The 24,972-nt window shown below is 40.6% G+C and overlaps 1 protein-coding gene across 1 annotated transcript; it reads right to left on the bottom strand.

Moving 5' to 3' along the window:
• Nucleotides 1–559: 559 nt before the first annotated feature.
• BPGM (bisphosphoglycerate mutase) lies at nt 560–24,135 on the bottom strand. Its single transcript, XM_070756505.1, has 3 exons — nt 24,036–24,135; nt 10,582–11,228; nt 560–3,409 (listed from the first exon to the last, which is right to left on the bottom strand). The coding sequence occupies exons 2-3, from the start codon at nt 11,180–11,182 to the stop codon at nt 3,228–3,230; spliced, it is 783 nt and encodes a 260-aa protein (XP_070612606.1). The 5' UTR covers nt 11,183–11,228; nt 24,036–24,135; the 3' UTR covers nt 560–3,227.
• Between the last annotated feature and the right edge of the window lie 837 nt (nt 24,136–24,972).

Here is a 24,972-nt window from a genome sequence, read left to right as displayed (position 1 = left end):
TTTTCCCGGGGTCAGAAGTGCTTCCCCTGGCATCACTCTGTGCCCCCCTAGGGGAGAGGTGCCCCCCTATTTGAGAAGCACTGACCTAGACCAATACACAAACACTCTCTAAAACAGAGGCTGTCAACCTTTCTGACCTCTGGGAACGCTAAATTCATAAATTTAAATCCTCCGGACCATTAATATGATTTTTTTTAAGATAAATAGTATTTAATGCAATATAAAAAATGCAAAGAATTTTTCTGCAGACCATCAAAATTTTCTTGCGGACCACTGCTCTAAAACATAACCATGGAGATGCTGCAAGTTACTAAGTATGCAGATCAGTTGTTAAGTCATATTTTTCAGTGTAGTTGGGACGTTAAACAGTCACTTAACAAATGGTTGTAAGTCAAGGACTACTCGTACTTGTTTGTTTAAAATAAAAGAAAGAGAACCTGAGAGTAGAATGTCAACATTTCTTAAGCTTTCTAAAACATTATTTCTACTTGGCCTTCTCTTTTACGTGGTCCTCTTCAATATGAGAAAAAAAAACTATTAAGATTCAGGCAAAGCGGATAAAAATAAGGGCTTTATTCCAAATTAGTTGAACATCAGGTATCCAATAAAAGTGAGCCCCGATAAATAAGTCAACAAATGCTAGAGGCTGTCCAACAATAACAAAGTTAAGACTGTGAGTGAACATCTTTGGGAAGGTTTACAGTTTGTGATCTACAGTCCTTCATAATCCTCCTATGGGCCAATATTAAATCGAATTTGACATTCCCTGTTTTATCTCTAATTTATCATAATGATATTTGATCACCGGCTTGCAGAAATCTGGCGCTTAACACAGGATTTCTCTCGTATGGGAAATTGAGGAAAACATACAGGTGAAACTCAAAAAATTAGAATACAGTGATACCTCGTCTTACAAACCCCTCTTCATACAAACTTTTCATGATACGAACCCGGTGTTTAAGATTTTTTTGCCTCTTCTTCCAAACTATTTTCACCTTACGAACCCGAGCCGTCGCCGCTGGGATGCCCCACCTCCAGACTTCCGTTGCCAGCCGAAGCACCCGTTTTTGCATTGCTGGAGTTTCCCTGAGGCTCCCCTCGCTGGGATTTCCTTCATTTTTGCCGGTGCTGCTTTGAATCCCAGGGAGGGGAGGCTCAGGGAAATCCCAGCAATGCAAGAACGGGCACTTCGACTGGCAACAGAAGTCCAGAGGTGGGGTTTCCCAGCGAGGGGAGGCTCAGGGAAATCCCACGCTTTGGCTGGCAATGGAAATCTGGAGGCGGGGATTCCCAGCGGCGCAAGGCAAAAGGGGTGATTTTTATGATGGAGTTGCACACATTATTTGCTTTTGCATTGATTCCTATGGGGAAATTGCTTCATCTTATGAAATTTTCTACTTCCGAACCTGGTTACGGAACGAATTAAGTTCGTAAGACGAGGTATCACTGTATTGTGTAAAAGTTCATTTATTTCAGTAGTGCAACTTAAAAGGTGTAACTAATATATGAGAGAGACTCATTACATGCAAAGATAGTCCAAGCTGTGATTTGTCTTAATTGTGATGATTATGGAGTACAGCTCATGAAAATCCCAAATCCACAATTTTAAAAAATTAGAATATTGTGAAGAGGTGCTATATTCCAGGCTCAAAATGTTCCACTCTAATCAACTAATTAAGCCCAAACACCTGCAAAGGGTTTTTGAGCCTTTAAATGGTCTCTCAGTCTAGTTCAGTAGGAATCAATCAGGAGAAAGACTGCTAACCTGACAGTTGTGCAGAAAACCATGGACACCTTCCATAAGGTAATTGCAAACAAAATTAGATGTTTCCAAAGTGTTGTATCAAAGCACATTAATAGAAAGGTACATTGCAGGGAAAAGTGTGGAAGAAAAAAGTGCACAAGCAGCAGGGATGACCACAGCCTGGAGAGGATTGTCAGGAAAAGGCCATTCAAAAGTGTTGGGGACTTTCACAAGGAGTGGACTGAGGCTGGAGTCAGTGCATCCAGAACCGGATCCTGGACATGGGCTTCAAATGCCAAAACGCTCCTGAACAACAAACAACATTAGAAACATTTTATCTGAGCTAAAGAGAAACAGACGTGGTGTGTTGCTCAGTGGTCCAAGTCCTCTTTCTTGGTGAGAGCAACTTTTACATCTCATTTGGAAACCAAGGACCCAGAGTATGGAGGAAGAATGGAGAGGCACACACTGCAAGATGCTTGATGTCCACTCTGAATTTTCCAGAGTTGTTTTGAGGAGCCATGTCATCTGCTGGTGTTGGTCCAATGTGCTTCATTAAGTCCAGGGTAAATGCAGCCGTCTACCAGGAGATTTGGGGGCACTTCATGCTTCCTTCCACAGACAAGCTTTATGGGGATGCTGACTTCAATTTTCCAACAGGACTTGGCACCTGCCCACACTGCCCAAAGCACCAAAACCTGGTTCAATGACCGTGGGATTACTGTGCTTGATTGGCCAAGAAACTCACCTGATCTGAACCCCATAGGGAATCTATGGGGCATTGCCAAGAGAAAGACAGGAGACATGAGACCGAACAATGCAGAAGAGCTGAAGGTTGCTACTGAAGCTTCCTGGTCTTCCATAACATCTCAGCAGTGCCACAGACTGAAAGCTTCCATGCCACACTGCATTGAGGCAGTAACTGCTGCAAAAGGGACCCAACCAAGTACTGAGTACATATGCATGCTTATACTTTTCAGAGGTCCAATGTTGTTCTATGCACATTTCTTATTTTATTGATTGCATGTAATATTCTAATTTTCTGAGAGATGATGGATTTGGGGTTTTCATGAGCTGTACCCTATAATCATCACAATTATGACAAATCACGGCTTGAACTATCTTGCCTTGCATGTAATGAGTATCTCTCATATATTAGTTTCACCTTTTAAGTTGCAATTACTTAAATAAATAAATGATAAATAGATGAACTTTTGCACGATATTTTAATTTTTCGAGTTTCACCTGTATGCATAGATGCATTTTATTGTTCTAATTAAAACCTAATCAATTCATCTGCCATTGTGTCTCTCATACCACGATCTGAAATCCAATCCCCAGAGATAAACTGCTAAAATCTAACAGCCTTTGTCTTAGTTGGTGAGAACCGAAAGCTAAGCAAGTAGGCGTAAAACAATTCACAAAATGCCATATTTTGCTGCACACCGTTAGAGCTCTGAGCAAAGCGTTTGTAAGGTGGGCTTTATTTCTCAGCCATAGGCTTGGCCTTTCCTTGATCTTCCACTTTCTTGATGGCAGCTTGTATGGCTTCTTGGTCACCCAAAAATTGGTGGTGGCCAAGCGGTTGCAGATTTTCGTCCAGTTCAAGCAGGACCGGCACGCCGGTGGGAAGAGTCACGTTGACTATAGCCTCATCGGAGATGCCTGCGGGCAAGAAGGAACACATTTACTATCACTGTCTTATGCCAGTTGTAGGTAAGCCTTAGCACTATCATGAAATACAGTGGTACCTCCACTTAAGAACTTAATTCATTCCATGACCAGGTTCTTAAGTAGAAGCAATTTTTCACATAGGAATCAATGTAAAAGCAAATTCCTGGAGGCATCTGTAATATGGTAAATGATTTAGTTTTACTAGATAAATGGTCAAAGCAATGGAAACTGCAGTTTAATGTTTCCAAATGTAAAATAATGCACTTGGGGAAAAGGAATCCTCAATCTGAGTATTGTATTGGCAGTTCTGTGTTAGCAAAAACTTCAGAAGAAAAGGATTTAGGAGTAGTGATTTCTGAGTCTCAAAATGGGTAAACAGTGCAGTCAGGCGGTAGGGAAAGCAAGTAGGATGCTTGGCTGCATAGCTAGAGGTATAACAAGCAGGAAGAGGGAGATTATGATCCCGCTATATAGAGCGCTGGTGAGACCACATTTGGAATACTGTGTTCAGTTCTGGAGACCACACCTACAAAAAGATATTGACAAAATTGAATGGGTCCAAAGACGGGCTACAAGAATGGTGGAAGGTCTTAAGTATAAAACGTATCAGGAAAGACTTAATGAACTCAATCTGTATAGTCTGGAGGACAGAAGGAAAAGGGGGGACATGATCAAAACATTTAAATATGTTAAAGGGTTAAATAACGTCCAGGAGGGAAGTGTTTTTAATAGGAAAGTGAACACAAGAAGAAGGGGACACAATCTGAAGTTAGTTGGGGGAAAGATCAAAAGCAACATGAGAAAATATTATTTTACTGAAAGAGTAGTAGATCCTTGGAACAAACTTCCAGCAGACATGGTAGATAAATCCACAGTAACTGAATTTAAACATGCCTGGGATAAACATATATCCATCCTAAGATAAAATACAGAAAATAGTATAAGGGCAGACTAGATGGACCATGAGGTCTTTTTCTGCCGTCAGACTTCTATGTTTCTATATTATTTCTTTCCTAATAGATTTGCATGCATAATTTGCTTTTACATTGATTCCTATGGGAAAAATTGCTTCTACTTAAGAACGTTTCTACTTAAGAACCTGGTCATGAAACGAATTAAGTTCTTAAGTAGAGGTACCACTGTAGTAGGTAAACCTTACTGGCATGGGGAAATCATGGGTAAACAGTAGTATTACCAGTAATAGTGTAGATCAGCAAGGATCAGTGTTTATTTTAAAATAATGGGGGGAGACTCCTTTTTTTCTCCTAGAATGCCCCGATTTTCCGTGGGAATTTGTCTGCTTCCACCATAATTTAGTTGGCAGCATTACCGGATGGATTTTTTTAAATTCCCCTTTTCAAACCAATGTCAGCCAAGGCAAGAGACATTAATTAAAAGGGAAGAACAGGGTCAGTCTTTGGAGAAGCCACACAAAGCAACACGGCAGCATGAAAAGGGAGTGAAAAGGGAATTCCAGGCCAGAACAAAGAGGCAAGTTACCAACAAGTACTTACGTCCTGTTCGAGTCCATCTGTTCTTCCTATCCTGGTATTCTTTGACCAAATATAGGTAGTCCTTGACTTACGCTCACAACTGAGCCCAAAATGTATGATGCTAAGCGAGATAGTTGTTAGGCGAGTTCTGCCCCATTTTTAGGATCTTATTTTGCCAGAAATGTTAAGTGAATCATTGCGGTTGTTAAGTTAGTAACACGGTTGCTAAGTGAATCTGGCTTCCCCATTCATTTTGCTTGTTAGAACCAGGGACTCCAACCTTGGCAACTTTACGACTGGCGGACTTCAACTCCTAGAATTCTGGGAGTTGAACATTTAAATACCGTATGTCAAAGGGTTAAAAAAGGTCCAGGAGGGAAGTGTTCTTAATAGCAAAGTGAACCCAAGGACAAGCGGGCACAATCTGAGGTTAGTTAGGGGAAAAGATCAGAAGCAATGTAAGAAAATGTTGTTTTACTGAAAGAGTAGTAGATGCTTGGAACAAACTTCCAGCAGACGTGGTTGGTAAATCCATATAACTGAATTTAAACATGCCTGGGATAAACATTTATCCATCCTAAGATAAAATACAGGAAACAGTATAAGGGCAGACTAGATGGACCATGAGGTCTTTTTCTACCGTCAATCTTCTATGTTTCTATGTTTTTAAACGAACTGTTGAAAGTCACGGATTGCCTGTACGGTACTAATTGCTAGAAGACAGCCAGTCTAGGTTCTCAGCAACTATTCAACACGATGTTTTAAGGAATTTCTTCTGAGTTTATTCCTATTTCTCTCTTAGTTCCTTAAACCCACGCTTCATTTGAAGGAACACAGCAAGAATTGGCACATAGGCAATATGCAAGCAACCCGTTTCTAAGCAACCTGTTCTTTCACTTTCACGATGCAGAAAGGATGTTGAGACTCTGGAAACAGTGCAGAGAAGAGCAACAAAGGTGATTAGGGGACTGGAGGCCAAAACCTATGAAGGACGGTTGCAGGAACATAGAAACATAGAAGACTGACGGCAGAAAAAGACCTCATGGTCCATCTAGTCTGCCCTTAATGAAATACCAGCTCAGAAACTACACAATTAGGCCAACCATAAAAACCTGCATGCATGGACTTCAGCGACCAGGATCGTTTAGCCAACATGGTCAATGCCAAGAATTCCGGAAATTGAAGTCTGCAGATCTGGAAGCTGTCCAGTTTCAGGGCATCAGGATTCAACTTAAAGGGGAAATTGCTTCCGCCTAGGAATATGAGAATTTGAAGATGGGTTTCTAGCAGTGCAGAAATCCAATCCAGCAGTCATGAAATAACTGCTCCTATGTATCTGGGGAATTTTGGGTGCTTAAATAGACTCCAAAATTGGGTTTGGCTTAGGCATGGATGGACTTTTGGCAAATTTGCTGGTGCATTTGAAGGCCAAAACTGGGTAATTGCCTTTAGAAACATAGAAGACTGACGACAGAAAAAGACCTCATGGTCCATCTAGTCTGCGCTTATACTATTTCCTGTATTTTATCTTACAATGGATATATGTTTATCCCAGGCATGTTTAAATTCAGTTACTGTGGATTTACCAACCACGTCTGCTGGAAGTTTGTTCCAAGGATCTACTACTCTTTCAGTAAAATAATATTTTCTCATGTTGCTTTTGATCTTACCCCCAACTAACTTCAGATTGTGTCCCCTTGTTCTTGTGTTCACTTTCCTATTGAAAACACTTCCCTCCTGAACCTTATTTAACCCTTTAACATATTTAAATGTTTCGATCATGTCACCAGGTATGTCTAGTTTAATGAAAAGAAGGACGAGGGGAGACATGATAGCAGTGTTCCCAGTATCTCAAGGGTTGCCACAAAGAAGGGGTCAACCTATTCTCCAAAGCACCTGAGGGTAGAACAAGAAGCAATGGGTGGAAACTAAACAAGGAGAGAAGCAACTTAGAACTAAGGAGACATTTCCTGACAGTTAGAACAATCAGTGGAACAGCTTGCCTCCAGAAGTTGTGAATGCTCCAACACTGGGAAGTTTTTAAGAAGATGTTGGATAACCATCTGTCTGAAGTATTGTAGGGTTTCCTGCCTAAGCAGGGGGTTGGACTAGAAGACCTCCAAGGTCCCTTTCAACTCTGATTTTTTATTATTATTACTTCTATCTAAGCAACCCATCAATCACAAGAACACCATTATCCAGGATTAAGACATCTTATGAAGGGAGGGATTATGAATTTATGGAGGACTTTAGAGAGAAAAAGCCATGACCTAAATGTGGCAAGGGCCCCATGTTAATTCCTAATCAATCTTTCACCTTTACACCATTCCAAAGATCTGCATATGTTTTGGAGGATTAAGACGTGCTTAGATAATTAGAATTCGACAGGTTGGTCCAATATTGGGAAAGAGCACATTTAAATAAGCTTCACTGAAGAAATCATTTTAAAATTAACATTACAACACGGAAAATATCGTTTTGCTTCTCAGGAGGGGAAAACCTCATCTGAAATAAAAGATGCCACTCGCTCAGGGTAACAATGATGAACAAAAGCTGGTTCCAGGGATGACCCAAATCAAACAAAGGCATGCAAGATTTGGAGACAAAAACTAACATTTGGTCTATATAGGCTTCCGATTAGTCTCCGGGGGGCAATTTAAAGTGTTGGCTGTTACCCATAAAGCCTACATGGCTTGGGACCAGATTACCTACGGGATCATCTCTTGTCTCATGTATCCCAGAGGCTGGTCCACAGAGCCCCCTCAGCCAATCAATGCCGGCTGTTGGGCACTAGGGGAAGAGACTTCTCTGTGGTAGCCCCAACCCTCTGGAATCAACTCCCCCCAGAGATCAACACTGCTCCCACTCTCCCGGCTTTTCGGAAGATACTAAAGGCTTGGGGCTGTCTAACATAGATATTCTGCTCCAGCCCACGCTATGACTGAGATATGGATGAATGTCACTGAATGGTTTTTAAGACATGGATTCCTGGCGGCCAAGACTGACAGCAGAGAGGATGTAGTGTCAGAGGCTGAAGAGCAACCAGGGCCTTCTGCACCTCCTGAAATGAGTGACTCGGGAAAAGAGGAGGAGCCTCTTCTTGATGCTAGGATTCGCAGGGCCTCTAGAAGGCATGAGTGGTTACTCAGGAGGAGGCTTCCTCGTGAGTAGCACTGCTGGCTACTGGGCCATGCCCTCAGGCTATTTAAATGGGAGTCACATGATGCTTTGAGGCAGAGAACAGCACAGTTCGTTCCAGAAATCTTGTTGCAGCTCTTGTCTTCGGCTTGTGCTTAAAAGAACCACATTCTTGGCTGCATCCAGACTTCCAGCCAACCTCTGTAAGTCTACGCTCCTGAACTTTGCTACAATCCAGTAATTATTGTTGTGTTTATCTATTCTTGGGACTCTGGCCAGCTGATAAGACTCTATAGGGTGAAGCCTTTGCTAGAATTTGCCTTCTTTTCGAAAAGACTTTAACTGCATAAAAGTTTTGTAAATAGTATTTAATCCGGTGGTGTGCATCTTATTTTGGGAGCCTTGACGCTGGGACAGAACAAAACCCTTATACTTTATAGCTTTGGTTCTTAATCTGACCATATCCAGGTGGTGATGGAGCTATTTGTAAATTGTTTGTTTGTGAGTTAGGATCCAGTTTGGGATTTCTACTGCAGTGATGTTTCTATAAGGCTCAGAGGCCCTTTTCTTCTTCTGTTGGAGTGATGACATTATTCAAGACCATGAAAAGGAGTAACTGGGTCAAACAGTTTAAAGAACCACTGCTTAAGGAATTGATCCAGGGCTACTAAGATGAAAAGCAGTAAAAGTGGAAGGTTGATGATACCAGCTTTTCAAAATTTTTGACAGGTCTTGTCCATCAGATCATTTATACCTTTCTGGGCATGCCATAAGTATATTTTACCAATGTTACCGTCGCATCATTCTTTGCTATCCCCACCTCAAATGGGATACAGCAGGAATAGACAAGTTGGTCTCCTTTAAGTATTTTTTACCTACAATTTCAACAACTTTGGCCAACTGATTGATCAGGCCAGTTTCTTGCAGTTGGCACTTGATCATGTCCAAGATTAGAGTAACTTGGTGGAGAGACAAAAATAAAGATTATATTTAGACTATGAGCAGAATTTGGATTCAAGTGAGTTGTTTGTTTTCGGATTAGCACAGAGGTCTTCAAACTTGGCAACTTTAAGATTTGTGGACTTCAACTCCCAGAATTCTCCAGCCAGCATAGCTGAAGTTTACAAGTCTTTCAAGTTGCCAAGTTTGTCGACCCCTGGATTAGCATATGCATGTTAATCCAAAAGTCATTAGTGGTTTGGAAACTACAGATCAGCTCTTAACCTATACATAAACCAAGCCACCAATTGCCACCAAGGTAAAAAGTACAAACTATATTGCTAGTTATTTATAGTGGTATCTGAAGGTGTAAATAGAAACATAGAAACATAGAAGTCTGACGGCAGAAAAAGACCTCATGGTCCATCTAGTCTGCCCTTATACTATTTTCTGTATTTTATCTTAGGATGGATATATGCTTATCCCAGGCATGTTTAAATTCAGTTACTGTGGATTTATCTACCACGTCTGCTGGAAGTTTGTTCCAAGGATCTACTACTGTTTCAGTAAAATAATATTTTCTCATGTTGCTTTTGATCTTACCCCCAACTAACTTCAGATTGTGTCCCCTTGTTCTTGTGTTCACTTTCCTATTAAAAACACTTCCCTCCTGGACCTTATTTAACCCTTTAATATATTTAAATGTTTCGATCATGTCCCCCCTTTTCCTTCTGTCCTCCAGACTATACAGATTGACTTCATTAAGTCTTTCCTGATACGTTTTATGCTTAAGACCTTCCACCATTCTTGTAGCCCGTCTTTGGACCCGTTCAATTTTGTCAATATCTTTTTGTAGGTGAGGTCTCCAGAACTGAACACAGTATTCCAAATGTGGTCTCACCAGCATTCTGCCATAAATAACACTCTTGTGCTATAAATAACACTCTTGAAAATGCCAAAGGTAAAATTACAATTTATGCATGGTATGTTTGTTTGTATGTATGTTTGATTTCACAAATAAGGGTTTTTTAATTGTTTTAATATTAGTTTTAGTATTGGATTTACATGATGTTTTATATTATTGTTGTTAGCCGCCCCGAGTCTACGGAGAGGGGCGGCATACAAATCCAATAAATAGTAGTAGTAGTAGTAGTAGTAGTAATAGTAATAATAATAGTAATAATAATAGTAATAATAATAATAATAATAATATCGATTCCCAATTCTTATCTCTAAAAATCCCAAACAAAATTTAGGAAGGGGAGGAGAAACCATCATAATTAAGCAAATACTGTATAACAACAATAGCACACACATATATACTTTTAGCAAGGTTTTCTCGCATTAGAGAGAGCCATAAATGACAAAATGACATCACATTCCAGTGAGGCCTTGAAGAGTCCTCACTAAAACCTGAGTCACAAAGTCTGCAAATGATGTGAAATCTATTCCAATATGACTCTCCATAAGCCCAGAAAACTCTGGCTGAATGTAGATGCAACCAACCTTGGCTACAAATATCCCAAGAAAATCTGAAGTGTACATTTTGAAACCCAATTTTTAACAGTTCTGCACTCAAGAATGTAATAATACCTTCCAGATGCTTCAGAAGAGCCCTTGTGCTATTTCCATGGGCAGAAATTAACACAGTCTTGCCTTTCTTGATTTCTGGTGCTATCCTTTCACTCCAGTACGGAAGGAGTCTATCCAATACTTCTTTTAAACTCTCAGACTTAGGAAGCTTCTCTATTGCTACATCACAGTAGTTATACCTGCGATCATTATATATTTCGTGGTAGTAAGGGTGGGCCTCGGTGATGGGAGGTGGGCTGACGTCGTAGCTCCTTCTCCATCTTTTCACTTGCTCCTCACCATGGTTCAAAGCCATCTCTGTCCTGTTGAGGCCAATCAGCGCCCCGTAATGTCGCTCGTTGAGCCTCCAGGAAGATTCAGTGGGGACCCACTCCTGCCCCATCTCTTTAAGCACGAGCCACGCAGTCTGAATAGAGCGGCTGAGAATGGAGGTAAATACAAGGTCGAACTCGAAACCCAGCATTTTGAGGTGCCTCCCACAGGTCTGAGCTTCTTTCACCCCATCGACGCTCAGTTTCTGGTCCACCCAGCTACAGAATCGATTCTCCTTGTTCCAAGCCCCTTCGCCATGTCTCAGTAAGATGAGCCTGAACTTGCCCATCCTGATTGGAGCTCTGTTGAATCTGCAGAATCTACTGAGAAGGCATCTATATGGAAATAAAAAGAAATAAATCCATCAAACATCTTAACATTGCATTGATGGTGTGCACTGGACTTTAGAATAGAGTAGAGTAGAGTAGAGTAGAGTAGAGTAGAGTAGAGTAGAGTAGAGTAGAGTAGAGTAGAGTAGAGTAGAGTAGAGTAGAGTAGAATAGAATAGAATAGAATAGAATTCTTTATTGGCCAAGTGTGATTAGACACACCAGGAATTTGTCTTTGGTGCGTATGCTCTCAGTGTACATAAAAAAATATATACATTTGTCAAGAATCATGTAGTACAACACTTAATGATTGCCATAGGGATCAAATAAGCAAAGAAAAACAATCGATATTAATAAAAATCTTTAGGGTACAAGCAACATGTTACAGTCACACAGTCATAAATGGGAGGAGATGGGTGATAGGAATGATGAGAAAAAAACTTGTGGTAATAGTGCAGACTTAGTAAATAATTTGACAGTGTTGAGGGGATTATTTGTTTAGCAGTGATGGCGTTCAGGAAAAATCTGTTCTTGTGTCTAGTTGTCTTGGTGTGCAGAGCTCTGTAGTGATGCTTTGAGGGTAGGAGTTGAAACAATTTATGTCCAGGGCGCGATGGATCAGTAAATATTTTCACTGCCCTTTTTTTGACTGATGCATTATACAGGTCCTCAATGGAAGGCAGGTTGGCAGCAATTATCTTTCTATATGTATACAAAATCGTATTTGCAATTCACTAATCGATACTCATTGTTCTCAGTATGTAGCAATAAGATGGTAGAGGAGGAGTGGAAGTACCAGAGATAAGAACAAGTACCTCGAGACTTAGTTATTTGCTTTGGGGCATCTGACAATTCCAATAGAGTTCTTGAATAGCTGCACTGGCTGACAAAAGCAACCATATTCTCGAGAAATCACATTTACAGAAATAAGAGACCTCAGCTCAAAAAAACTGAAAGCTTAGAAGAGAGGTGTCGTACCTTGGCAAGATCAGGACCTATGGACTTCAACTCCCAGAATTCCTCAGCCAGCAATGAATTCTGGGAGTTGAAGTCCATAAAATTGTCAAAGTTGGACACACCTGATTTAGAAAATCATTCTGATTGATTTTCAAGATTGGATGCTCCCAATCAATCAAGAATTATTCCTGAGAGATAACAGCCAAATCAGTTCAGGACTCATCAGTATTCATTTTGGGGTTAGTTAGCCACTCATACGGGATGGAGGACCCAACTGAAAACAAGTGGCAGAGGGTACCAGATATACAGTGATCCCTCGATTATCGCGAGGGTTCCGTTCCAAGACCCCTCGCGATAATCGATTTTTCGCGATGTAGGGTTGCGGAAGTAAAAACACCATCTGCGCATGCGCGGCCTTTTTTTTCATGGCCGCGCATGCGCAGATGGTGGAGTTTGCGTGGGCGGCGGGGAAGACCCAGGGAAGGTTCCTTCGGCCGCCCAGCAGCTGATCTGCTCAGTAGCGCAGCAGCAGCGAGCAGACGAAGATCGGGGTTTCCCCGCCGCCCACGCAAAGGGGAAACCCCGATTCGGCTCCTCGCTGCTGCTGCGCTACCAAGCAGATCAGCTGCTGGGCGGCCGAAGGAACCTTCCCTGGGTCTTCCTCGCGGATGCCCCCGCTCGCCCGCCCGCCCGCCGCCTGCCAGCAAGAGGGGGAGAGATAGAGAAAGAGAGAGAAGGAAAGAAAGAGATGAGAGAGGGAGGAAGAGAGTGTGAGAGAGGAAGAAGCAAGATAGAGAAAGAGAGAGAGAAAGAAAGATGAGAAAGGAAGGAAGAGAGTGACGTCATCGGGTGGGAAAAATCGCGATATAGCGTTTCTCGAAGAACGAGATCGCGAAAATCGAGGGATCACTGTAGATCACTTACAATTAACTAGGATATTCCAGAATTTATTAGGTTTAGAACTTAGAGTAATAGCCATGTGCTCTTTTTATAAAACAAGCTAAATTAATCTTTTACAATTACAGTATGATATATATTCAATAACTTTAATTTTGAAAATAGTTGTAAAGTCCCCGTTTATTCACACTCTACTCTATTTTCAATCATTTTCTTTGGATTACTTTTTTTCTTCTTAAAATACTGTATCTAATAAAAGCCTATTGGGCAAAATGGTCAGCATATAAATTTAATAAATAAATGAAAAAATATTTTTGAAGATGACACATGGTAGAACATGGCAAACAAAGCTCAGTAATTTCTATCCCATGTAATACTTTCAAATTTCTTCCCACATGTTGATGAAAATCAAACCACTTGATCTTTTAATACCCATTTATTAACCGCACCCTGGTAATTTTATCTTGACGCCCCATCAATTAAGAAGAGGACATTGAGGCCACTCTGATCAAACTCACTCAACTCTTCCACAAGAAAATGCTGTTGATCCTGATTTAAATAATTCAAATAATTTTCACACCTTTCTCACAAAGCTTCAGAAAATAGTCATCTTGCACTATTTTGGACTTTCTGTTTCAATCAATAAATAAATACTTTCATTGCACGTACAGTATATACACAGTACACCCATACAACAAAATCCACATGACGCCTAAAGTCCAGTTCCAATATACATAACAATCCAAAAAAACATCCCCCAATCTTCTTGACATTTTAAGTTATTTGATTATTGGATGCTATTTCTTGCTACTCATGCTACATTGAGGTGCTGGAATTCTAAGTACTACTTAAAGTAACGCTGTACAACTTAGAAGCATTCATTTAGCAAACGTTCAAAGTTACAACAGCACTGAAAAAGAATATTTGCAATCTCAATACTTGAGATTGTTACAGCATCTCCACATGATCGAAACACGGCAACGTGACTTTTTATTTATTTATATCCTGCCCTCATTATTGTTACTCAAGGCGGCAAACATATTCAGAACACCTTCTTCCTTCCATTTTCCTCACAACAGCCTCTGAAATGAATTGGGCTGAGAGTGAGTGGCTGGCCCAAGGTCAGCTCGGCTGGTTTTTACGGCTAAGGCAGGACCAGAATATCTCCGGGACCGCCTTCTGCCGCACGAATCCCAGCAATCGATTAGGTCCCACAGAGTTGGCCTTCTCTGGGTCCCGTCGACTAAACAATGTCGTTTGGCGGGTCGCAGGGGAAGAGCCTTCTCTGTGGCGGCCCCAACTCTCTGGAACCAGCTCCCCCCGGAGATTAGAACTGCCCTCACCCTCCTTGCCTTCCGTAAACTCCTTAAAACCTCAATTCCTCCATGCCTGGCGGCAAAGGTGGGTTTTAAGGATGGATGGATGGATGGATGGATGGATGGATGGATGGATGGATAGATAGACAGACAGATAGACAGATAGAAAAGAAGATAGAAAGGAAGGAAGGAAGGAAGGAAGGAAGGAAGGAAGGAAGGAAGGAAGGAAGGAAGAAAGAAAGAAAGAAAGAAAGAAAGAAAGAAAGAAAGAAAGAAAGAAAGAAAGAAAGAAAGAAAGAAAGAAATTTCAATGCCAAGTAACAGCTTGGGACTTAAATATCAATTACTTTAATATAAGCTGTAGTAGTTTTTTCTTAATATAGTCTAGCTTGCATGAAAAAGTCAAATACATTTTAAAATAGTGACATCCTACACTGTAATTAATACTGACAAAATCTCTTTTCCTTTATATTCAATACTCTTGTTATCCAATTAATAGAGCCTTAATAACCTTAATTATACTCTAGAAATATACATGTATTTTAAGGTACATTACAACTTAAGGGGGGAAATCAAAATAAAACTGCACAATAAACAATCCTGTGGACATAAATGTCCCAAAATAATCCACTGAGGTTAGGGTGACCTAACACGATTTTCAGAATAAAGCAGAGCTGTGGCAATCTGGCAAAGAAAAGTCCAGGCACTTGGAAGATTACATAATTATATAAGGAGGAGTGTTCCTGTCAATCAGCCTCCAAACGTGTGCTTTGAAACTCAATCACTTCTTAGAGCCAAAAATCACACCACAGAGCTCTTCCATTAGTGGCAAAGGCCTATCTGGTTACAAATGGATTTCTGTTGGGAACTGATTATCTAAGGCAGTGAGGCATATCTATGGCAGTGTTTCCCAAACTTGGCAATTTGAAGATGTCTGGACTTCAACTCCCAGAATTCCCCAGCCAGCATTTGCTGGCTGGGGAATTCTGGGAGTTGAAGTCCAGACATCTTCAAATTGCCAAGTTTGGGAAACACTGATCTATGGCAGCACACGAGGCATCGCCCTATGTCAGCTCCAGCGAGCATGTAGGCACTGGCCAGCTGATTTTCAGCCTTCTTTTTGGCTGTTTTTGTGCTTTCCAGGCTTCAGGAAGACCTCCTAAAACCTGGAGACAGCAAAAAACGGCCCAACTAGAAGTTCCTTTCTGAACTTCCAGTTCGCCTGTTGGACCATTTTTCGCTCTCCCCAGGCTTCAGGAGGCTTTCCTGAACCTGTGGAAAGCAAAAAAAACCAGCCCAACGTTTGTACCAGAAGTCTGGAGGTTTCAGTGAGGCCTATAATCGACTGGCGGCTTCAGTGAGGCCTATAATTGACTGGAGGCTTCAAGTGAGGCCTGTAATCGACTGGCGGCTTCAGTGAGGCCTATAATTGACTGGAGGCTTCAGTGAGGCCTATAATCGACTGGTTTAAAGAAAATGGGTTTTACCTACAGTTTTAATTATTAGATTTGTTTCTGTATTGTTTTATTGTTGTTGTGAGCCGCCCCAAGTCTTCGGAGAGAGGCGGCATACAAATCTAACAAATTATTATTATTATCATTATTATTATTATTATTATTATTATTATTATTATTATTATCATCATCATTATTAAATTAATAATTTATTAGATTTTTATGCCGCCCCTCTCCGCAGATTCGGGGCGGCTCACCACAACAATAAAACAATACAGAAACTAATCTAATAATTAAAACTGTAGCTAAAACCCATTTTCTTAAAACCAGTCGATACTACACAATCATGCCCACTCATAATTTTAATGGCCAGAAAGAGGGATACATTAGTTGCCCCATGCCTGGCGACAAAGATAGGTCTTCAAACTATTCAAAGCAAGGAGGGTGGGGGCAGTTCAAATCTCTGGGGAAAGTTGATTCCAGAGGGCTGGGGCTGCCACAGAGAAGGCTCTTCCTCTAGGCCCCGCCAGACGACATTGTTTGGTCGACGGGACCTGGAGAAGGCCAACTCTGTGGGACCTGATCGGCTGCTGGGATTTATGCGGCAGAAGGCAGTCCCGTAAGTATTCTGGTCCGATGCCATGCACATGCGCAGGGGGGGACAGCGCACAGCGAGGTTGAGCATATGCATGGGGGGAGGGCATTGGATTGTGCATATGTGGGCTATCGCATGCGCACCCTTTTGGCACCCGAGCCACAAAAGATCCACCATAACTCATCTAAGGCAACCCAGCCTGGGTTTCTTCACTATCTTCTCAAAAGGCCACAGCAATCACACAGAAAGGCTACAGAATAGTTTTTCCACTATCAACCATGTGTGGCTTGCTTTGAAGCAGACACATTAATCTTTGCAATAAGTACCGGTATTATATGAAGCACACTGTTAATCACTAGACTTAAACCTGTGATTGTCACTAGCTACTGTAAATGTGCTATAATATCTGGACCAAGATGTTTAAATAATGCTGGAATATTAAAGAACACGAGAAGCAAAATTTGATGAAAACAACTAGAAAAATTATGTTACAGGTAATCAATTTTGTTGCATACATGATGTACAATGACAATAAAGGCTTCAAACTCAACTTAAAACCACAATTGAGCCCAAAATTTATACTGCTAAGTGAAGCATTTGTTAAGTGAGTTTTGCCCTGTCTTGCAACCTTTTTTGCCCTAGTTATCTGGTTTCCCCATTGTCTTTGCTTCTCAGAAGGTTGCAAAGACAATCACTTGATTCCAGGACATTGTAATCATCATAAATATGAGTCGGTTGTCAAACATCCAATTTTTGATCATGTGACCATGGTAATATCACAACATTTATGGAGCGTGAAAAATAAGCATGATCCTTTTTTTTTCAGTGCCACAGTAATTTCAAATGGTCACTAATTAATTGTTGTAAATCGAGGACTACCTGTAATTGAGGGATAAAGAGTAAAATCCATTATTAAAGCAGATACAAAATTTAGAGGAGATTGTAAGTGAATGCAGAGCAAGTGTATCTAAATCAAATGAAAAATGGATGAAAGGAAATGTGAGACCAATGGATTAGCACAATTGCTCAGTCATTATTACAGTTGTGGTGCTTTGCATTTAAAGGCCAAATGATGCTTTGAAAAGTATGGGGATATAAATTTAATCCTTATCTCACGATTGTGCAGACCACACAGCTATAAAACAATCATAGGAAAAGTAGGGGTTTGCACACATATGCACATAGCATAATCAGATGCTATGTTAGTTCTGATACTGTAATTCAATGTTCAGCATTTATAAAAACCTCAGTCAAAAAATACTGTGTGGTCCGAATGTTTGTGTGTTTGTGTGTATATAAGTGCAAAGCATTTATTATTTATTTGATTGATTGATTGATTGATTGATTGATATGCCGCCCGGCTCCAGGGACTCGGGGTGGCTTACAACATATAAAAAAGAAGCAATAAACAACCTAAATCCAATTAATTTAAAACTAACTAAAAATCCCCAATTGTATTAAAAATCAATCATACTCACTCAGACAACCATACATGGCACTCGTCGGCCAGGGGACAAGAATCTAATGGCCCCAAGCCTGGTGGCATAAATAACTCTTACAGAAGGTGATGAGGGTGGGGTCAGTGCAAATTTTTTTTGGGGGGGAGCTGATTCCAGAGGGCCGGGGCCCCCACAGAGAAGGCTCTTCTCCTAGGCCCCGCCAAGCAACATTATCTAGTTGACGAGACTTGGAGAAGGCCGACTCTGTGCGACCTAACCGGTCACTGGGACTCATACCGCAGATGGCAATCCCGTAAGCAATCTGGCCCGATGCCATGGAGGGCTTTTTATGAATATGTGATCGCCTTGTGAATTTAAAGATCGCCTTGGGAGCATTTTTTTTCTGTCCGAAATGTCTAATAAAATAAGTATCATTTTACTTTTAGCTATAATAAATACTTTCAGTATTCTTCAAATGATGGTTCTACAGATAGATTGTGCACTGGAAAAGTAGAAGCTACTTAGAAAAACTTTGTCTTAAAAAGCTGATATAGTGGAGACTTATTGTGGACCAGAGAGATCTATGATAGTGACTCATCTCTCCTATCAATAAAGGCCTAGATCAGTGTTTCTCAACCTTGGCCGCTGGGAGATGTGTGGACTTCAACTCCCAGAATTCCCCAGCCAGCAGGGCTGGCTGGGGAATTCTGGGAGTTGAAGTCCACACATCTTCCAGCGGCCAAGGTTGAGAAACACTGGCCTAGATTGTTATGCTATCAATGTTACTCATTGGAAAGATGTGTTGCACTAAAAAATCACCTCTTAAAAGTTAGCTGACTTTCCTTTGATCAAATATACGCAGCTTTTCTTCTCTTAATGTTATTTTCAGTACAAAGCTATTGACAGCTTTGCATTATTTCACAAAAGCTAAAATAAAAACTCCAACCTCTGTGAGATGCAATTGTGAAAAACAAACTAAGTCATATATCATATGATTTCATCTAATTAGCCATTTTGAGTTTGCCAACCATGATCGGTTGACATGCAATAAATCACAATTTTAAGGAAACACCCAGGATAGTAAAATGGCGCCTAGTGCAAAGTCAAACTCCCTGGCTTAAATAGGATTTGCCTCTCTCTCTCTCTCTTCATCTTAATCCCTGAACGCTAAAATGCTATGCCAACCAGGGCTTCTCAAAATGTTTTAAACTACAATTCCAACTTGCCACAGTCGGAATTGTCATTAGGGACACAGTAATGAAATTTGAAAAGCCTGCATGACAGCTCTCACACTTTTAATTGTTGGAGATTTTTTTCAGTCATTTCCAACCATTTGACCAGGATGGTATAAAGTAGTGAAGGCACGTGGAGCCATATTCTAAGGGCATGAGAGGCATCAGCTCCAGCAAGCATGTGAATGCTGGCTAGCTGATTTTTGGCCTTATTTTCTCTCTCCCCAGACTTCAGGAAAGCCCCCTGAAGCCTGCGGACGGTGAAAAATGGCCCAATGGGCCAACTGGAAGTTACCTTGTATGCGTCACCCCCAGTCTCTTTTTGGCTGTCAGAGGTCTTCAGGAAATTCTTTGGCTTTGGACAATTGCAACCAGACCTAGCACACCTCGACCCATTTCTTCTGCAACGGACAAGGCTTTCCTGAAGGCCTTTGCAGACGATAACAGAGCTCCAGATCAATCCAGAGCCCTGTTATCGGCTACAGAGTCTTTCGGTTGGCTGCAGAAGAAATGGGCCAAGGTGTGCTAGGCCTGGTTGCAACTAACTGAAGGTAAGTAGTAGGGCAGCTCCACTTCCATTTTACAGTGGTGCCTCTACTTAAGAACGTAATTCGTTCCGTGACCAGGTTCTTAAGTAGAAAAGTTCTTAAGTAGAAGCAATTTTTTCCATAGGAATCAATGTAAAATCAAATAATGCGTGCAAACCCATTAGGAAAGAAATAAAAGCTCAGAATTTGGGTGGGAGGAAGAGGGGGAAGAAGAGGAGGAGGACAGTTGGTGCCAAAGGAAGAAGGTGAGGGGAATCAAAAAAATCCAAAACTTTTTTAAAAGGGGGGACGACTCTGAGGCGGTGAGGAGGAGCACGCACCTTCCTCTGTTCGCTCTGGACTGCCAAAGCCTCCTTAAGCGCCACCAAAAGGCTCCTCTGGCAATCCAGAAAAGCTAGAGATGCCTGGGATTAAAGGGAGAATGGCAGGAAACTGGCTGGGCCTTCGTGACGCTCTCAAATTTCCTGGGAAATTTTTCCGGGCTCGGGTTCTTAAGTAGAAAATGGTTCTTAAGAAGAGGCCAAAAAAATATTGAACACCCGGTTCTTATCTAGAAAAGTTCTTAAGTAGAGGCGTTCTTAAGGAGAGGTACCACTGTATTTCTGAACTTCCGGTTAAATAAATAAATAAATACTGACATTGCTAACAAAGCTACGTTAACTTTCCTGTGGAAAATGTGCTTAGGTTTTTCCCACGCATTGGCAGCCTTCAGTCTCGATAGACTATGATATCTTGCTCTGGAAAGAGTTCTTCAAACAGCACCTAGCATGGCTAAAAAGGTCAATCTGAGAGTGGCAATCCCTTCCACACTGAGGGCAGATCCATTCTGTCCCATGCCTGGTCTTTGGATTTTGCTGGTTCCGGGACTGCCTCTTTGCCTCATCCTGCCGAACAAGTATCTCCTCGAAATGGAGAAGGCCATGCTGAGTCCTTAACCTCCAGGCTGAACGATCAGAGATCAAAGTTTCCCAGCTGTTAATGTCCATTTCCAAGGCCTTTAAATCCCTCATACAGATATCCTGATATCGTAGATGTGGTCTCCCTTTGGGGCGCGTACCCTGCACTAGTTCACCACACAGGAGATCTTTTCAGAATCTGCCCATCATCCATTCTCACAACATGCCCAAGCCAGCGAAGACGTTGTTATTTCAATAGTGTATACATGCCAGAAATTCCAGCACGTTCCAAAACTGCGCTATTTGGAACATTGTCATGCCAGGTGAAGCCAAGGATACTTTGGAGACAGCGCATAAGGAAGGTATTCAACTTTCTCTCCTGCCGTGCATAATGGGTCTAATACTTGCTGCAATATAAGAGTGTGCTCAACTATCCATTAACCCATAAAATAACACTACGAATCATTGATAAAAGGATGAACAAATTCAAAACGATAAAAATTTAAGCTCTATCTCAAGTTTAGAAATTCAAAATTTTCATTTATACAGATAGTAAAAATCTTAAATGCTGTAGAGTAATCAGGTCAACAGATAAGTTGACATTATTTACGACATCTGATAAATGTATAGATATGAATTCACTTGTCTTTCTTCTTCTTTCACTTCTCTTTTATTTTTCCCTCACTTTCACCTTTTTTCTCTTTCCTCTTCCTTTCCCTTTGGTTTTTTTCCTTTTATATATATAAGTGTGTACTTTGCCTTATAAATGTATACTCAAATTCATATACATTTGTACTAATATTCGCATAGTCCTTTTGCTTTATGTATCCCCTCCCCTATTTATCTTCAATAAAGATTATATTTTCTTTTTTAAATGTTAAATATTTTCTAATACTTGCTGCAATACAAGAGTGTGCTCAGGACACAGGCTCTATAAACCTGGATCTTTGTATGTTCTGTCAGCTTTTTATTAAACCATACTCTCTTTCTGAGTCTAGAGAATGTGGTGGCCGCTTTACCAATTCAGCTCAGTATCTAGAAAGATAGTGTCCGTGATGGTTGAGCCAAGATACAAGATAGTTTTTCCCAACTACATGCATATTTGGGTTGAGACTTTAATTTATCCTAATTTATCTTAATTTTGAGGTGTGTATTTTCATCTTCCTCCTAACCAGACAGTTAAAGCCAGACACGATTTAAAATTTGTTGAAACTATATTACTGAAAAATACAGAATATTTGTACTGTTACAACTTACGGTTGTAAGTCAAGTTGTCCTTGTCTTATAACCGCAATTGGGGATAGAATTTCCATTAATAAGCAATGAGGTTAAGTGTGTTGCACCTGATTTTAAAAACTCTCTTTTTTGTGGTTTTTAAGCAAGTCACTGTGGTTAAGTGAATCATGCTGTCATTAAGCACATACAGCTTCCTCCCACAGACTTTGCTTGCTGGAAGCCAGTTGGGACAGTCACTGAGTGATCCCATGACCCTCAGACACAACAACAAATGTAAATATATGCTGATGACCAAGTGCCCAAATTTTGATTATATGACCATGTAGCTTTTATAATGGTCGTAAATGGGTGTACTGGTTGTCATTTTTCAGTGCAACAGTAACTTTGAACAGTCATTAAATAAATGGTTTTAAGTTTATTTGTAAATTTATTTGTAAAAAGTTGGCTATACCTATACTGCAAAGACATAATGGATTCAGAAACCAATACTATTTTAATGTGATACTTCCTTGCAGAAATACATTAATACTCTACTTTGAATTTTGCTTAAATATATTTATTTGTAGAACATCCCATTACTGTACTAGTATACATACTAAGCAGTGACTCTTGGTTTATACAGACCACTGAACCGCAAACTACATGGACTGACATTGCATAATATTAAATCAAAATTGAATATATAGTATCATGGGTTCAAAGGCATTCCCCAACCTGGCATTCTCCAAATACGTTCTATTTTTAGCATTCTCAAGAATTAGAGAATGCTTCAATGGAGAGCAAATTGGGAAAAGATGGCATATAAAAACCAGGACTTTTGATATATTCTAACCTGTATGCATCCCTTCATTTTAGTCTTCGGAGAGGGGCGGCATACAAATCTAATAAATTATTATTATTATTATTATTATTATTATTATTATTATTATTATTATTATGTCAATACAACACAGCAAACAAGATCACTATGTTGGATTTTGTATTTCATCACCAGTCAGGTGCTTCCCAAGCACCTAGTAGTGCGTGATGTAGCGGCGAATTATGTTTGCCGATCCCAGTAAAGCAGCCTTTTGCAATTGACAGATGGAGATTTTGTCAATTCTGATGGTTTTCAAATGTCCGCTGAGATCCTTTGGCACTGTGCCCAGCATGCCAAGTACCACTGGGACCATCATCATTATTATTATTATTATCCCTTCATTTTAACATAAAACTCCTACATCTGAGAAGCAAACAAATGCAAGACCTATTCAGATGGTATAGAAAATGTTTTTTTAATCAGTATGTTACATTGCTGTTTGATCAGCACAATCAACACTAGCAAACACTTCATTTTAATACATTCATTCCAGTCTCAACAGGTGCAAACACCTGGCCAATTCAAAAGCTAAACAGGTTGGGATTGTGGCTGGTCGCTGGATGGAATCCACCAGAAAAAAAAGACAAGGAAATTTGCTTAATCGTGTTCAATAATATCTAAAACAAAATGAATATGAAGTTTGGGATGAAGGCAAAAAAAGAGAGACTGATTTAAAAGCAGGCGCAAGGGATAGTTGGTACACAGGTATCTCTAATGTTATTTTATTGATTGATTGATTGATTTTGTCCAATACACAATGAGGGTTTTAGTGGGTATGCACATAGTAAAAAACATAATGAAGGTTATAGAGGATATACTCATAGTAAAATATATCTAAGAAAGAATAGAAGATATAGGAATAAAACATATCAATGAAAGAATAGAAGAAGAGATATAGGAATGGTAGAACCCACGTCCAAGAATTTTCAACCATGACCATAGTAAGATCTTAAGGCTCTGATTTGCTTTTTTAAAAGGCTTCTCCTAATTCCAATGCACAGCGTGTAAGAGGGGGGGGGGACCTTTGCGACTCTTTAAAATAGCAGAACCAAAATTAGAATGACAAGCACACCAAATTCTCTCCAGGGCAACCAGGTTCAGCCTAATGCTAGGGACACCCACAGTTAGCTGGGTCATGGGATTCCTATCTTACTATCTTGCATGCAATTTTCGGAGATCTAATTCCAGGGATTTACACACACACGCATACACATAAAAAACCCCACAAAAAAACAGCAAAAGGAACAGCAGAACCCATTGGACTGAAAATAAAGATGCAGTTCAAATTCGATGCTATTCTGTCTCTACCTGCTGTTTTGCTTTAATTAAAACACGCGTGCAAAAGAAGAAATCATTTTTAAGGAGTGGGGGAAGCATTATTCACCTTTCCACCGCACAGCTTGGTCTGCAAAATCCAGCAACCGCCAGGAACACAGTCCCTTCCAGTTGCAAAGGCTGCGCCTAATAGTTCCTTGCTGATTCAAGCAGAGTGCTAAAGAAGGGGGAGAATTAGGAACGCCTCCCGGATTCGCCCTCTGATTGAAGCGACGAGCTATCACTCATGGCCGTACCTCCTATGGGGAGGCGCGTAATACGGAGGAAGGGGCGGCAGCTAATGAATCAAACGTTCTCCGGCAATCTCTGTTAAAAGGTCGGTGCTGATTGGCGGACGAGTAAGCTGCCGCAGCGCCGGGCAGTGAAGCCAGTAAATGGATCACTCAGGGACAAGGGATTGTTGAGCTTTGTGGTTAAAGAGATCCCGAAGGCTTCTTCGATGCATTTGATGCACTTTGATGCATTTCCCCAACGTTTCAGAATTTGAGAGGCTGGAAATAGGGTTAAAAACAACTTAGCAGACTCCGCCAAGCAAGATCAGGCGCGATTGGTCACTGGATGGGAGACCACCTTGTAATCACAGGACAATAAACCGTTCAGGGTTCAAAATAAACAAAAAGATGCTTGTAGGAAGCAATGTAAACAATGTTCTGAATGTGCTGGGAAAAGTACATAGACATTTCCATGAAAATCTTCAGGAATCAAGATTGGTTTGAGGAATTCAGGAATTATAGGATTGAGTTAAACAGGAGAGGCATGAAGAAATCCAGGAAATTGCAGTGATTAAATAGACCCATGGGTCAGTGTGCCTTGCAAAGTCAAATCTTTGGTGGTTGGATAATAGCTAAAGATATTTAAAGATAAAACCCCCAAATCTTCAACCTTAGATTGCCTACAGTTGATCTCTCCCTGTTTCTAAGAGGTCTGTAAGGGGCGTGCATGCACAGAAGCAAAAACATGGTCATTTTTTACCAGAATCTCACTGG

This window comes from Erythrolamprus reginae, chromosome 6, assembly GCF_031021105.1.
Source record: "Erythrolamprus reginae isolate rEryReg1 chromosome 6, rEryReg1.hap1, whole genome shotgun sequence".
NCBI classification, from domain to species: Eukaryota; Metazoa; Chordata; class Lepidosauria; order Squamata; family Dipsadidae; genus Erythrolamprus; species Erythrolamprus reginae.
This window is presented reverse-complemented; position numbering and strand designations above follow the sequence as displayed.

What these genes read in the sequence shown, in the direction of transcription:
- BPGM (XM_070756505.1), bottom strand. Translation starts at nt 11,182, where the DNA reads ATGGGCAAGTTCAGGCTCATCTTACTGAGACATGGCGAAGGGGCTTGG. An exon ending in TCTTCTGAAGCATCTGGAAG is followed by an intron (nt 3,410 to 10,581) that starts GTATTATTACAT and finishes TCTTGCCCGCAG; the next exon opens with GCATCTCCGATGAGGCTATA.